The sequence below is a fragment of the Neltuma alba genome, unplaced genomic scaffold (genome assembly GCF_004799145.2).
Source record: "Neltuma alba isolate B1F8T4 unplaced genomic scaffold, ASM479914v2 tig00012396_pilon, whole genome shotgun sequence".
Classification (NCBI taxonomy): domain Eukaryota; kingdom Viridiplantae; phylum Streptophyta; class Magnoliopsida; order Fabales; family Fabaceae; genus Neltuma; species Neltuma alba.
In genome coordinates, this window is record NW_021636890.1 from 127013 (window position 1) to 141865 (window position 14853).

The 14853-nt window shown below is 36.4% G+C and overlaps 2 protein-coding genes and 1 pseudogene across 8 annotated transcripts; all 3 read left to right on the plus strand.

Moving 5' to 3' along the window:
* Window positions 1-999: 999 nt before the first annotated feature.
* LOC114726595 (pentatricopeptide repeat-containing protein At1g80550, mitochondrial-like) lies at window positions 1000-3218 on the plus strand. The gene is made up of 3 exons (XM_028913213.1): window positions 1000-2384; window positions 2579-2761; window positions 2954-3218. Exon 1 carries the CDS (start codon window positions 1014-1016, stop codon window positions 2382-2384), a length of 1371 nt encoding a protein of 456 aa, XP_028769046.1. The 5' UTR covers window positions 1000-1013; the 3' UTR covers window positions 2579-2761; window positions 2954-3218.
* Window positions 3219-4102: 884 nt separating this feature from the next.
* Window positions 4103-9597, plus strand: LOC114726588 (protein-ribulosamine 3-kinase, chloroplastic-like). 7 transcript variants are annotated; one of them, XM_028913202.1, is made up of 10 exons: window positions 4103-4132; window positions 5696-5838; window positions 6383-6536; window positions 6675-6765; window positions 6879-6953; window positions 7022-7110; window positions 7186-7304; window positions 7857-7997; window positions 8719-8795; window positions 9132-9597. In XM_028913202.1, the coding sequence occupies exons 2-10, from the start codon at window positions 5742-5744 to the stop codon at window positions 9276-9278; spliced, it is 990 nt and encodes a 329-aa protein (XP_028769035.1). In that variant the 5' UTR covers window positions 4103-4132; window positions 5696-5741; the 3' UTR covers window positions 9279-9597. The 7 variants fall into 7 exon arrangements, with proteins under 7 accessions (XP_028769035.1, XP_028769037.1, XP_028769038.1 ...); XM_028913204.1 differs by lacking the exon at window positions 4103-4132 and adding an exon at window positions 4242-4356; XM_028913205.1 differs by lacking the exon at window positions 4103-4132 and adding an exon at window positions 4876-4948 and having other exon boundaries at window positions 5680-5838.
* Window positions 9598-12889: 3292 nt separating this feature from the next.
* On the plus strand, window positions 12890-14853 carry LOC114726607 (zinc finger CCCH domain-containing protein 48-like; annotated as a pseudogene).

A 14853-nucleotide genomic window follows, 5' to 3' on the forward strand; every position in this document is an offset into this window, starting at 1 on the left:
CGGACCGCCCGGTTCAGACCGGAAACCGGTGAACCGGCTAGGAAACCGATCCGGTTAAGCTGTGAATCGGGTTACTGTGTGACCCGGACTGAACCGGGGTGACCCGCCCAGTTTGGTGGATCAACCCAGTCTCCCCCTTTTTTTTTTAAAAAAAAATTTTGATGATTTTTTTTAAAAAGCTGTTGATAATTAGGACTTAGTGATTGAGTAATTATAAGGAGAAATATTTTATTATCATATATCCATTTTGATATTCTGTTGGGATGAATATTTAGTGATTTTAATAGTATGATATTATAAGAAGTTGTAAGAATGTAATTATTTTACTAGTAATTCAAGATATTAAATTGATATCTAATTCTTAGTGAACATTTAAATTATTTTTTATTTTTTATTTTTCACCGGTTTGACCCTGGTTTGACTTTGGTCTGACCCACTGACCCTTCACCCATTGCTTTGACCGGTTCAATTGCCGGTCCGGTTTTCAGTACCTTGGTTTAAAAGTTTCATTTGACTTTTAGTCAATCTTAACCTGTCATTTTTTACGGGTTGACAGATTGGACTCATGAGTTCAACCCATTTTACCTGCTCTAATCAGTAAGTAACCTTAATGATTAGAGATCAAAGATCTGAATAGCCATTGCATTACTATCACCATCATTAATTAATTTATTATTATCGTTATTATTAGGGTTACCATGTACGGAGGACCAAAAATCTGTAAACAAATCAACATAAAGTTAAATTTTAGGGTTTAAAAATAAGATGAGATCAAATTTTAAGTAGCACGATCATTAGTTCCAAGTTCTAAACAAAATCAAAACATGGTAAAATTCAGCTGGTTTTAACCCAAGTGCTGCTCTGACCAAAATTAAAAAAAAAAAAAAGAAGTGCTGCTTCATTATTATTATCATTACCACTACTATGAACCTATGATAGCGGCAGAGCTGCTTGTGTCTGTCTTTACACAAAAGCCTCTCCGGAGGCTTTAACAGCAAACACTGAACCGCCGAATGAGTTCGCTCTACACAAGTCGCATCAGACCCCACAATGCTATCGGCTTCCTCCAAATCCTTTCCTATCATTCGGCCCAGAAAAATTTTCCGGTCATTTCGAATTCTGCTGCCAAAACCCTAATTCCTAACCCGAATCCCTTAAACCTTGATCCCACAACTGTCCGCCAAGCTCTTCTTACTTACAGTAATGACTGGCAACGCGCATTCGACTTCTTTAACTGGGTCCAGAGCCAATACCGCCTCCAGCTCCCCACCGATGCCTATAATCACATGCTCGACATTCTCGGTAAGTTCTTGGAGTTTCAGCTATCCTGGGATTTAATTCAACGTATGCGGAAATTCCCGTGTTCTTTTCCGGACCATGCAACGTTTCGAATCATGTTTAAACGTTATGCGTCGGCACAGTTGGTGAAAGAAGCGATCGAGGCGTATGAAAAGCTAGGGCAGTTTAATTTAAAGGATGAAACTTCTTACTGTAATCTTATTGATGCATTATGTGACTACAAGCATGTGCATGAAGCCCAGGAATTGGTTCTTGGGAAGAACGAGAATATAAAGTCGGAAGCCAGTGCGAAGATTTATAATATTCTTCTTCGCGGGTGGTTTAAGTTGGGGCGGTGGAGCAGGTGTAGGGAGTTATGGGAAGAGATGGACAGGAGAGGAGTTCAAAAAAATCTGCGTTCATATGCGATATATATGGACATATTATGCAAAAGTGGAGAGCCTGGGACAGCTGTGAAATTATACAAGCAGATTCAGAGCAAACATATGAAACTTGATGTGGTGGCCTATAATATTGCTATTCGTGCCATGGGTCTTTCAGAAGGGGTTGATCATTCAATTGAACTCTTTCGTGAAATGGAATATTTAGGATTGGAGCCCACTATTGTGACTTATAACACTGTCATCAAGCTTTTGTGCGATAGTAACAGACACGAAGAGGCACTGGTAATACTAGATACTATGCGTAAGAATGGATGTCAGCCCAATGCAGTTTCATATCATTTCCTTTTTGATTGTATGAAGAAGCCAGGAGAGATACTTGCGTTGTTTGACAGGATGATTGAAAGTGGAGATCGTCCAAGTATGGACACCTATGTGATGCTAATGAGGAAGTTCGGTGGATGGGGATATCTTCGACCAGTTTTTGCGGTGTGGAAGAAAATGGAAGAACTTGGATGCCGTCCAGATGCATCTGCTTACAATGCTATGATTGATGCTCTTGTGAAAAAGGGATTAATGGACATGGCTAGGAAGTATGATGAAGAGATGTTAGCAAAAGGACTTTCACCCAGGCCAAGGAAAGAGGTGGGGACTGATGAATCCCTCAACGGCAGCTTCTCTTCAACTCAATGCAAAAGCTTTTAGGCGGATGCCGTCCAGATCCATCTGCTTAGAATGCTATGATTGGTGCTCTTATGAAAAAGGGATTAATGGACATGGCTAGGAAGTATGATGAAGAGATGTTAGCAAAAGGACTTTCACCCAGCCCAAGGAAAGAGGTGGCGGCTGATGAATCCCTCAACGGCAGCTTCTCTTCGATTCAATGCAAAAGCTTTTAGGCTTCTCAGCAAGACTTGCTTTCCCTCCAGCAAATCGTCTAAGCTTAGCATGGTGAAGTGTTCTGCTGCATCGTTTCCTTCCAAATGCAGCCGACCCTGTCACCCTGTTTCCTGGCAAATGACATTGCCCCTGAAGTCACCCCGTCACCAACAACATTCTAGTTCTTGCCTGCTCTCTCAAAGGTCCGTCTTAATGCCTGTGTTTCGTTGCGCATTAATTGGTTGAAAAAGAACCATGAAATGTCCAATTCTACGACTTCAATCCTTAATTATAACTTGGATCACTTTGTGAGTGTTTGCCCCATTTTTCTTCTAATTTTGCGTGTGCTGCAATTGATGCCGCTGGCATTTTGAATTGTTTTGGGCTGCTTCCAGGTGGAGTTGTGTTGGATAAGACAGGAGTGGCGTTACCAGATGTTTAGGATCCTGTTGTTGACATGGATGCCACAAGTGAGATTGGTCAATACATGATCCGAAGCCACGAAGACTATTCCAGAATCACCATTCTCTTGGCTTCCATTTCTGTTGCAACAACCAGAAACCATTCTCTGAACACGTGTTACATCTTCACATTCTGTTATGTGTATAAAAGGATTGTAATGGATTATTGAGAATGAGTAGAATAAATACTGTCTTTGGCCAAAAAAGAAGAAAAGAATAAATACACTCAAGAGCGGCCCTCCCTCAGCATCAGCCCTTGCTCAGTACTGTAAAATCAATTCATGACAGTTATCTCATTTAGAAAATCGATTCATTCACCGGAACAAATGATCCCAATCCCAAGGCAATATTAGGTACATGAAACGAAAGGGCATTATTATATGATTACCTTATGTTGTGAGGCAATGGGTTTTCCCATTTCCTGTTTAGAAAACAAGTGTCTCTGATTAGTATGTTCTCATTAAATTTAAGATCAACTTTGTAAGATGGCACTTCGGAGATCTTCGGCAAAGCCTCCTTGTCGTTGGATTCTCTTGCGGCTTCAGGAAGGAAAACCATCGCATTAAACGCCTTTATGTATAATAAATTAACCGTATCGCTTATGATTTATAATTAGTGTAATTTGTCATCCTTTTTATATCTCATAGACATATTGATGCTAATACGCTGAGCAGATATTTAATAAAAATTTTAGCAACCAATAAATTAGGGTATCTCGATTCTCTCTAATATATTCTAATTTTAAATGCAAGATCTATTTTGTAATGTAAGTTATACTGTAAAATGAGTCTTACATTTAAAATAGGAGGAGTACCACAATTTTATTTAGATTTAGAGTATTTAAATTTTATTTTATTTACTTTAAATTTTTTCTTTTAAATTTTATATCTTTATATTTTAAAAATTTACAACAAATCATGTTTTATGTAAAATGCAAGGTAAAGAAATACAGCTACATTAAAAGTTAAAATTAAAATTAAAAATGCATCAATAGTAAGACTTCGCGGATGTTCGCTCGCTTGGCAGAGACAACGACCAACGGCTGCGCGCGTTGGAGGGAATCATATCCCTTGTCTGGTGAGTAATTTCCACTGAAGAATCCCCTCCGTGCAAGTGAGTAATCTCTCTGACGCTATCTTACTGCCGTTTTCCTCCCTCTCTCTAGCTCCTTTGTGTCTGTCTGCTGTCTGCTGTCTGCTCTTATCTTACTGCGTCTCAGCCTGTCTTTGTTTCATTTTGCTGGTCGGAGCTAAAAACTAGAAGCTCGCCTTTCGGGTTTTGGGATTTTATGGTTTTTGTTTGCCGAAAGTAGCGAAGACAACACAATTAATTTGTTGGTTAGAATATTGAATTTGATTCCTCCTGCCTATTCTGCTGTGTTTGAATTTTTGTATCTTTCACTACTCATTATGATTCTCGGGAGCTACATTTCTCGTGTCCTGATTTTGTGGGTATGTGTTTTCATTTAACTTATCCCGATGATATCATGTGGATACATTAGCAACTGTTGAACCCTTTGCGTGAATTCAGTGGGACTGGCTTCATATTCTTTTATACAACCCAATGCTAGTATGCTTGTTGCTTAACATATTGAGTTTTTCTTAACCCAATATTTTGCAGGATGTTGTCTTATTATACTCAAATTTATCGCTAACTAGATGTGAGCCCCCTGCATTGCAGGGAATCTGAAAAATAGGCCACACTGTACTATTCAAATAAGCACGACTTGTTCAATTCTAGTCTGATGGGACAAACTTTAGCTTCACTTATTCTCTTTCAGACATTTCTTTTTTTGGGTATAATTCAGAGTATCCTCAAGTCACTTTGAGCTTAAGACTAATCTCTGTTGAGCCGGGAGTGTTAAGCTTAAAGCCTTCCCAATAAGTGCACTTGTTGAGATTCGAACTTGTGTTCTTTTCTTTACGAGAGGTGAGACAGTTTACCATCTCAACCAACAGTTTGTTGGTCTTATTCAGGCATTTTGAGAAGCTGAGAGTTTCTCCATCATGTATCTTTTTCCCCCCCCTCTTCTTTGGATACAAAGATGAGGCTAAAAGCCCAGGAAGATGTATCATGTATCTTTAACGTAAAGGGGTAAAAAAAACGGTTGAGCTTAAAGCAGTTTTATTGTTGCCTGATCATTCTAAAGTGCATAGAGGGATGTATCGGGTTGCTTGTGTTAAGACTTGAGACTTTATATAGATATCTTCCTCTTGATTTGTAAGAATGGATATTAGTTAATAGTTATGCCTTTTTTATTTTATTTTGTTCCTTGAAATATAAAGTTTGGCATATGGGTTGTATAAATGCTTAGAAATGGCAGTATATAAGGTCTTCCACTCTTTGTGGTTTTTAAAGTAAACTCTCACTTTTGAGGGTAAACATCGCAAGAACTCTATATAGTAGACTGCATAGTTATTCAAATGATTGCTTTTGGTTAGAATTGGAATCAAGTTGTTTATCTCAAGAAAGTTAATGAAGTCTGAATAGTTTGCTCTGGTAATAATATTTATTTATTCTTTTTGCCTTCTCTTTTAACACTCTTTCTATGTCCTGTAGGATAAATGTCATGACAAAGTGAGTAAAGCTTTATGTCAGCTCAAGCTAATAATGCTAGAGTTTAGTTGACTTTACAGTTTGTGAATTATAATTGCTCTCAGGTTCTGTTGTTTTTAGGGATAATTGGCAGAATTCTGTGTGCACTTGCTTTGGGGTCGGGTTAATGGCTGCACACATTGGAGTCATATCCCCTTCTACCTTCTTCCCTTCACTCCGTTGCCTTCCTCATCACTATATAACCAAAACCAAACCTTTGATTTGTAAGTAATGGCACGAACTAAATCCATTTTTTCCGCAACTTCTACATTGAGTTCCATGGAGTCATTGCAAGCATTTTTCCCTGCTGCCTTTTTAGTTTTCTTTTTTCCTTTTTGGATATCCAGGGACAAAAAAATTACTTTTTTGAGCTCAATTGAAATTCCTCGTTGGGTTTGAAATATTGCTGGTCAACGTTTTCAATGTGTGTGTGTGTGTGTTTTTTTTTTTTTTTTTGAGTTCTTTTAGATTTGAGGGCATAATTCTGATGGTCTAAGAAACTTTATGCTTTTCATTTTCCTATATATGTGATGTTTCGATAGTTTGTGGTCAATTGAAGGTTTGCTGAAGCAAATTAGTTGAGTTGATTATATTGTACGTGGTAAAAGTGCAATTTTAGTCTGAAAGCTTAAAGATAAGAGTTTGCTGGATGGCTAAGCGATGACTTTCTGCTAAAACTGTATATCCCGTTTGAGTTATTTGAGGTCATGAATGTTGTGTTTCTCAGAGGGGAAAAAAGCGGTTGATCACTTTATAATCCTTTTTCAGTGGCTAGTATGAGCAATGATCCAATACGTGAGTGGATTCTTTCTGAAGGAAAAGCCACACAGATAACCAGAATCAATCCTATTGGTGGAGGTTGTATCAATCTTGCTAGTCGCTATGACACTGATGCTGGCTCTTTTTTTGTTAAAACAAACAGGTATATGACATGTTAACTTCCATGGAGGTCCTTGGTTTTGAAATGTCACTCACTGCATGCTGCATATTTTTTATCCCATTCAAGTCTTTAGATCCTCTGCTATATTAAGATTTTTGTCTGGTTGGAACACTGTGTTAGGAGTATTGGACCATCAATGTTTGAAGGAGAGGCTCTTGGTTTAGGAGCAATGTATGAAACCAAGACCATTCGTGTGCCTCAACCATTTAAGGTGTTGAAAATTGAACTTGAATGTGATGGAAGCTACTTGTTTCCTAAGCTCTTTGATGTCAGCGTAAGTCCAGTTATTCAAAGGAACTTAATTTATCTTTTAATGTATCGTAGGTTGGATCATTGCCCACCGGTGGTTCTTTCATCATTATGGAATTCATTGAATTTGGAGCTTCTAGAGGAAATCAGGTAAGCTACTTAGAAATTATTTCTGATTAGTAAAACCCGTTATCCTGATATCTATTCTTGTTCCCCAGTCTGATCTAGGGAGGAAGCTTGCTGAAATGCATAAAGTAGGAAAATCCAGTAAAGGTTTTGGTTTTGATGTTGATAACACCATTGGCAGGTATACTTTATCTCTGTTATGAAAAATCCTTGAATAGAGATAGGATTCTAATGACATCATAAATATTATTTGCAGCACCCCACAGATAAACACCTGGTCATCAGATTGGATTCAGTTTTATGGTGAGCATAGATTGGGTTATCAACTTAAGTTAGCACTGGACCAGTACGGTGACAGAACTATATATGACAAGGGTAATTTTCATTAATAGTTACTGTTTTTTCTTCCCAATGATTAGTTTTTAAGTCTGAAATCTTATCTAGTAGATTCATATTAATAAAAGTTGTAGCCGATTAGTTGAAAATGCTTGAACAAATATATGAATGAATGCCTCCTGGCAAAGTTTATTCACTGGTGCTGAACTAACTGCAAGTCTCTTCTTGGTCCAATCTAAAATTTAGTGAAGACCATGGTAGCAGCTTATTGATTTGGGGTTCCTCAGTTTTATCTGTCTTCCTGGTGGAGTGATCCAACTCAAAAGAGTGAAGTGCATAGAACATTCACTAAATAATTTCTATGGAACTATTATTTCAGGTGTTAAAGAATTTAGTATTTACATTGATTCCCATAGTGAGAAACTGAGAACTATAGGTGTTCTCATGCTCATAGTATAATGCTGATTATCAGTCATTACAATTTAGATTCTCTCGAGCTGATGGCATGAAGATTTATTTCGAAGAAATTTTCTCTATTTGTAATTAGCATGTCATGTGATTTTGCTTTTTCATGATGACTAAATTTAACAGGGCAAAGATTGGTAAAAAGTATGGGGCCCCTTTTCGACAATGTGGCAATAGAGCCATGCTTGCTACATGGAGACCTCTGGAGTGGAAATATCTTCTCTGACAAGAACGGGGAGCCTGTTATATTGGACCCAGCATGTTATTGTAAGTCATCTTTCGTCTAAAGACCAGGTTTGGCCAAAAAGGCAAGAGGATCTTTTTTCTTAAAAGCAATGCTACGGTAACACTAGTTTTGGACTTGCACTAATTGAGCGGAGCAGTGACAAAATTAGAAGCTAAAGGGATTAGTTCTTCCTACCCGTTAACTGCTAACCTTTATTCTGCATCAGATTGCAACCTTTATATAATCAAAGCAGGGTGTTAAGTGATATGGTACGACGTTTCAGGGATAATAAATTATAACATCTGGGTTTGGACTGCCATGCTTTTAATTGTGCGCGTAAGAATGTATTTGCTTAATTGAAGCCGAAGAGGTCCATAATATTCTTGGTGCTTTCTATTAAAAACTGTTTCTTAAAACTCAAGGTCAATTGTCATGATGGTTAGCGGAAGCATAAGTATATGCAACACTTGTTTTTTATCTGCGGACATTTACAAGTGAAAAAATAGTGTTATGCAGCATAGAAATAGTTCTGATGCAAAAGAATATTGAACAGGAGCTTGAAAGCCCCGCTGGACTTTTTTAGGATGAAAAATTTTGCTCCTTGTGAAAAAATGAGACAAGCTTTAATAGTTTAAGTATGATTCCATTATGCAAAAGAGTTGCCTGCCAATACTAAATAAATTTGACTTCACTGAATTTGTGATCTTGGAAATTATTTGTAGAAATGACTTCCACTATGTTCTTTGTTGCCCTATTTTATAGATGGACACAATGAGGCGGAATTCGGAATGTCCTGGTGTGCTGGCTTTGGAGGATCATTCTATAATTCGTATTTTGAGGTAATAATGCTATCTGCTTTACGGTGCAAAGGATTTATTGAGCATAGAGTATAACATTCTTACCTGAACTAGTGCAATATAGTCTTCTCTGTGTCACCCAAAAAAAAAAAAAAAAAACTCTTCTTTCTCTACTTTACATGGAGTCAGTCAATAATTGGCGAAATAAAAAGATGGGTTTTATGAACTACAAATCAAATAGAATACCTCGAACATTGTGTTGTTAACAATAATTGTTGGTTTTAACAAGCGGTGTCAGCTCATATAATTTCATGTGATAAACGTGGATTAGCAAGTGTGTAATAATAATTTCCTTGTATGTATGTATTTTATCGTCAGGTGATGCCCAAACAGCCAGGATTTGAGAAGAGGAGAGATCTTTACATGCTGTATCACTACTTAAATCATTATAACCTCTTTGGTTCCGGCTACCGGTCATCAGCCATGTCCATAATAGATGATTACCTGGCCATGCTGAAAGCTTAGTACATTGTTGATAATAAGCTAGCATGTAGAGAATGAGGTTCTTGTCCTGCACATATTGCCATGCGGCTCAGGCTTATCATTGCGTTCTGCTAATTTCGGTAGCGTTGTCTCCTCCATTTATGTAGCTACAGTTTCGGGTAAGCTTCATGTTTTATTCTTGAATGGGGGAGTCTGGTTTGGGATAATGTTTCTCTCGCGTGTCTATATATATTATATAGATACATGTATATCGTCTGGCACCGTGAACATTTCGACATGATCCCTCTTGTTGTACTCTTTGGTCCACGATGAAAGGCAAAGCCTCCACTATTTCCAGTAACCCACAGATTACAGCTTTCCCTGCCCCTTGCCTATAACAAGACGAGACGACCATTAAAAGCCAGAGCTAAATTCAACCTTCATCCCCAGAATTGCACTGCTTCTACTCTTAAACATGATGATGAAAATTCAACTCCTGCAAAGGTCATCTGATTCTGGAGCCAATATAAAGGATTAACCACACTACCATGATGACTTTGCTGAGCCCGTTTATTTCGAAAAATAAAGGATTGACTACAATCTGGTATTTGTATTTTGGTTTAAATTGATTATTTATTAAGTCACAGGACGTTTAAATTCAATTGATTATCGAGCATTGTAAAACTATATTTAAAAAGATAAATATCTTTAAAATAAAATAAATAGTTGATACATTTTACTACTTCCGATTCTTAATATAAGACCTTATTTAATTTTTATTTTGGTCATAAATATAAGATTTCAATCCATTTTGTCTCTTATTTATATATATATTTTTCTAATGTAGTCCTTCTAACAATGATAGTTCTAACCAATACATTTGATTAGCAAAGATATTTTAAGAAAGACAATATCTATTTATTACAAATGACTAACTTAACTTCTTTTCTTAATCCCCTCAAATTAGTCAACTAGCTCTTACAATTAGAACCAGAGGTAGTATATGATGTGAAAATTTTGGTTCAATACATTGCATTTGAATTCCCTGTAATGCATATGCAATATCCTCTTCCAAGCGTTTGATTGGTTTATTTAGGTAATCTTGATGCATTAGGATTACATTATATAAGGTAATAGAGATTACACTTCTAAAAATGAAGAATAGGGATTACAACATGTGGGAATCAATAAAAAGATACTACCTCCGGTCCTAATTATAAGACCCAGTTGACTTATTTGAGAAGATTAAGGAAGTAAGTTAAGTTAGTTATTTCTAATAAATAAGTGTTGTCATTCCTAAAATATCCTTGCTAATTAAGTGTATTGGCTAGAACTATCACTATTAGAAGGATTATCTTGGAAAAAAAATACATAAATATGAGAGAAAAAATGGATTGGGGTCTTATAATTAGGACCAAACAAAAAGTCAAATAGGGTCTTATATTAAGGATCGGAGGTAGTATTATTTGCCCCTGCCTTCTCCATTATCTTTCTTCACCCAATGCTCCTTCACCGATGACCTTTCCTCCTCCTTGCCCCCACTGACGACCTTTCCATGCGCTGCCTAACCCTTCCTCCTTCTCTTGGCAGACTGCCTATTGCGGTTGTATGAAGGCGGGAAGGGAAACTGAAGAACGAACAAGAAAGGCACGTATGATTGTGTTTTCTTTGCTAGCGTTGGATTATGGGATGAAGATGCCTATTTCTTACATGGATAAATGATTTTATTTAAGGCTATTTTTGTCCCTTCAATTTTGTTTCTTTTAATTTAAATTTAATTTTACCATTCTTAATGATGGACCAAACAACTTCTTTGTAATCATCATAACATTATATTACATTCCTAGTTATTACATCTCATTACTTTGAATACATTCCCACTTATTCCGTGGGCAATTAGAACTCTGATTATATGAGTTGTTGGTAGGTCATTTAACTTAAAAATTATATTAAATTTAAGATAAAGTATTTAATTTTTTTTCTTCTCTAAGAGGGACGGATTTGCGATCGTTTAACTTTCAGTGGATCTGTTTTTATCTGGAGATATAAATATATATAAACGCATTGCTAAAGAAAATGATAATGAAATTGAAGCATTTAGGTGAAAAGAAAAATAAAAATGTGTTCCGTTTTATAATCTAATTTGTGTTTTTTGATTCTTCATTCGGTCATCTGAGTGAATTTTAAGATTAGCATTTTAATTTAAAATAAAAAGGAATTTTTTGTTGAAAATGATACTACAGAAACTGGAAATATAAAAATATAGGATTTAACGCATCCACTAAGTTGGATAAATCTGATCAAATCTCTTATAAAGATAAAATATATTGTCAGAGCCAATATATGTGGAATCTAATTGGTCGAAAATTATCTTCAACATATTTTGAAAGATTAAATAATGAAAACAAATGCGAAGACATAGGAAATCTGGATATTTGAAATCTCTTGTTAAGATTTATTTAAATCACTTAAACAACAATTAGTACATGGCCACACAGATGCCTATAAAAGGAGACCAAGGAAGCCGGGAAGGGAACTAAGCAAAAGAGTCGGGTGTGAACAGACAGACAGGCGAGAGAGAGAGAGAGAGAGAGAGAGAGATCGTCGGCAAAGGTACGTCGGCGTTCCTATCAATTAAACGTCTGAGAGCAGATTTATTAAGTGACTACCCACACAAATATATTTATATATATAATTGCTGTTTATCTTAACTAGATCGACTAGATTTTGTTTCCATAAGATAACAATGAAAGCAGATTTCCCAACATTCATTGCAATCATCTTTTACCATTATTTGATTAATACAGGAGTTAATTTGATTTTTAATGTAATCCTAAATATAAAATTTCAATTCACTTTATTTTCTATATTTATCTATTTTTTTTAAGGTAGTTCTTACAGTAATTGCATATGTTAAATGTTTCATCACATTGTAATTTTAGCTAATATATAATTAACTAACTCATATTGTTAAGGACCGGAGACAGTAGTTTAAAATAGCTTCATTGATATCATATGCACCAATAACAATGTTTACGTTGGCCGGCCTTTTCAAGCATTAATTCGTTGTTACATATTTTGTAAAATACAAAATTCAGGTTCATTATATTGTTTGGAGCAAAAATTCCACTTAAATTAATATGACAAGATTTGATTGTACAGAGATTATTTGGATGAGACGAGACCTTATAAAGTTACTCCCCCCAGTCGTTTTCTTGATAAGAGGAGACAAATAACAGGATTTGCATATCAAAGTTAATTAAAACTGGTTAAATAATGTGCAATAAATATGTAAAAAAAAATATAATCTATTTTTCAAAAACACTTTCACCTGTGAAGAGATGGTGATTGAGGGTGAGTGTGTGGATGATTAATGCAGTGAGACAAACCAATAATAAATGAGGATAAAAATAAAAAAAATGATACTAAAAATTTGAACAAATTATTCCTATTTCTTATAAAAAATTCTTTCATATACACAATTGAAGGGAGTTTGATATATATATGTATATATGATGTACTGCTTTGTATTATGATAATGTGTAAGATAATTATGAATTGCGTGAGATGTTCGGCGTCGCGAATATGAATTATGAAAAATAAATGATGACTGGTTGGCTTGAAATGTCCTGATTCCAATCTCTTGTTACAGAATGGATTCGAGGTACGTCGCAAGGAAAAGGGAGTTTCCTTCTTATAGAGAGGTCCCTCCGCGTAACACTGCCTACCAATCTTTTAACAAGTCTCCCAAGAATGAGCTGCTTAACAAGCGTCAAGCAGGTAGCATAAGATCCTCTAAGCCGAAACGCAGTTCATCATCTCAAATTTGCAAATACTGGATCGATGGAAATTGCATCCATGGCGATCGCTGTCGGTACTTGCATTCCTGGTTTCACGGCGATGGCCTTTCTCTGCTCACTAAGCTCCATCAACACAAGAAGGCACCTACTTCCCTCCATTGCCTTTTAAAGTATTTCAATTCATTTTGCCCATACCGTTATCCTTGATATTGCACCTTTTTTTCCTCTTTCTATTGGTTTCTTCATTTGATCGGATTGTTTGCCGGGTATTCGCTTGATCAAGTGCTAAACTTTAAATCATGACCACAGATCGTCACAGGGATAACACTTCCGATTGGATCGGACAAACTTCTTTCTTGTAGCACTGATGGCACACTTCGCATGTGGGACCGTCATACGGGTCAATGTGTTAATGTACTAAATCTGGGTAATGAAGCGAGGTGCCTGATCAGTGCGGGTTCGCGGGTTTTTGCTGGTGTGTGGAATGCTGTTAAGGTCAGCTCGCTCTCTTAAACTTCTTTATGCGATTGCATTCTGTTTGTGTCTTTCATCTTTTATGTGACTGATCAGATAATCGAAAATTGATTGCGTGCATGGTTGTGGTTATTATGGTGCCATGGAATATTCAGAACGGTGCTGAGCTTGCTCTTGATGGACCCAAAGGTCGTGTACTCGCCATGGCCATTTGCAACGACACAGTTTTCGCTGGAGCAACTGTAATTGTTTGTTAAATGTTTTACCGAGTTCTTCTACTAGATTAATATTATAACTTTGATATTTGATGTGATATTCTTTGTTCCGCTCTCATTATCTCACATTGTCCTGATATTATAGGATGGTGTTTATTTATGCATGGAGAGGTAGTTCTGATGCAGATCTCCCATTTAAACCATCGGCAACATTGAACGGTCACATCAAAGCTGTTGTTTGCTTAACCGGGGGACCTGGGGACAAGCTTTACTCAGGTTCCATGGATAATAGCATCAAGGTATGATCGTGCATCATTTGTCTTATTTTGTGTTTAACATGAAAATAATCCGCATTAATTACGCACGCATGATTTGTTTTCAACTTTCTGTATGTGTTGTTGTTGAATCCGTTTGAGAGGATTTATTGATTTTTTATCTTCTTAGGTTTGGGACCTCAAAACATTACAATGTACGATGACACTGAAAGGACATAGTAACGTAGTGACATCCCTTGTTTACTGGGACCAATACTTATTTTCAAGTTCATTGGACGGCACAGTAAAAGTTTGGACTGAAAACACTTTGGAAATAGTATGCACACACCACGAAGAAAATGTGAGTCTATTTAGAAAAATGGTGTGTATTATATAGCCTTGATGATGTTGGTAGAAATCCTTTTAATATATAGTACTCTTGACGACGTCACAGGGTGTGGTTAGAATTAATGGGATGATTGATGCCAAAGGAAAACCTGTATTATTTTGCTCGTGCAGCGACAATTCAGTTGGGCTGTATGAAATGCCATCGTGAGTAGACTTCATGTTTCATTTTTATTTTGGTTTAATATTGTGAGTTATCATGTCTTGATCCTTTTTTTTCCTTTTGCTGTCAGGTTTGCTGCAAGAGGAAGATTCTTCTCAAAAAAAGATGTTCGAGTAATAGAAGAGGCCCTGGTGGACTCTTTTTTACAGGAGACGGTACTGGTTTGCTCACTATTTGGAAATGGCTATGAGAGTAGTCGCAACTTAAGACCATATCTTCATGTTAGCTTTCAAGTTTGCATCTTCCTCTTCTTTGAGAAGATCATACCAAGATGTTTGTATTTCAAATTTTACCTGTATGACATTA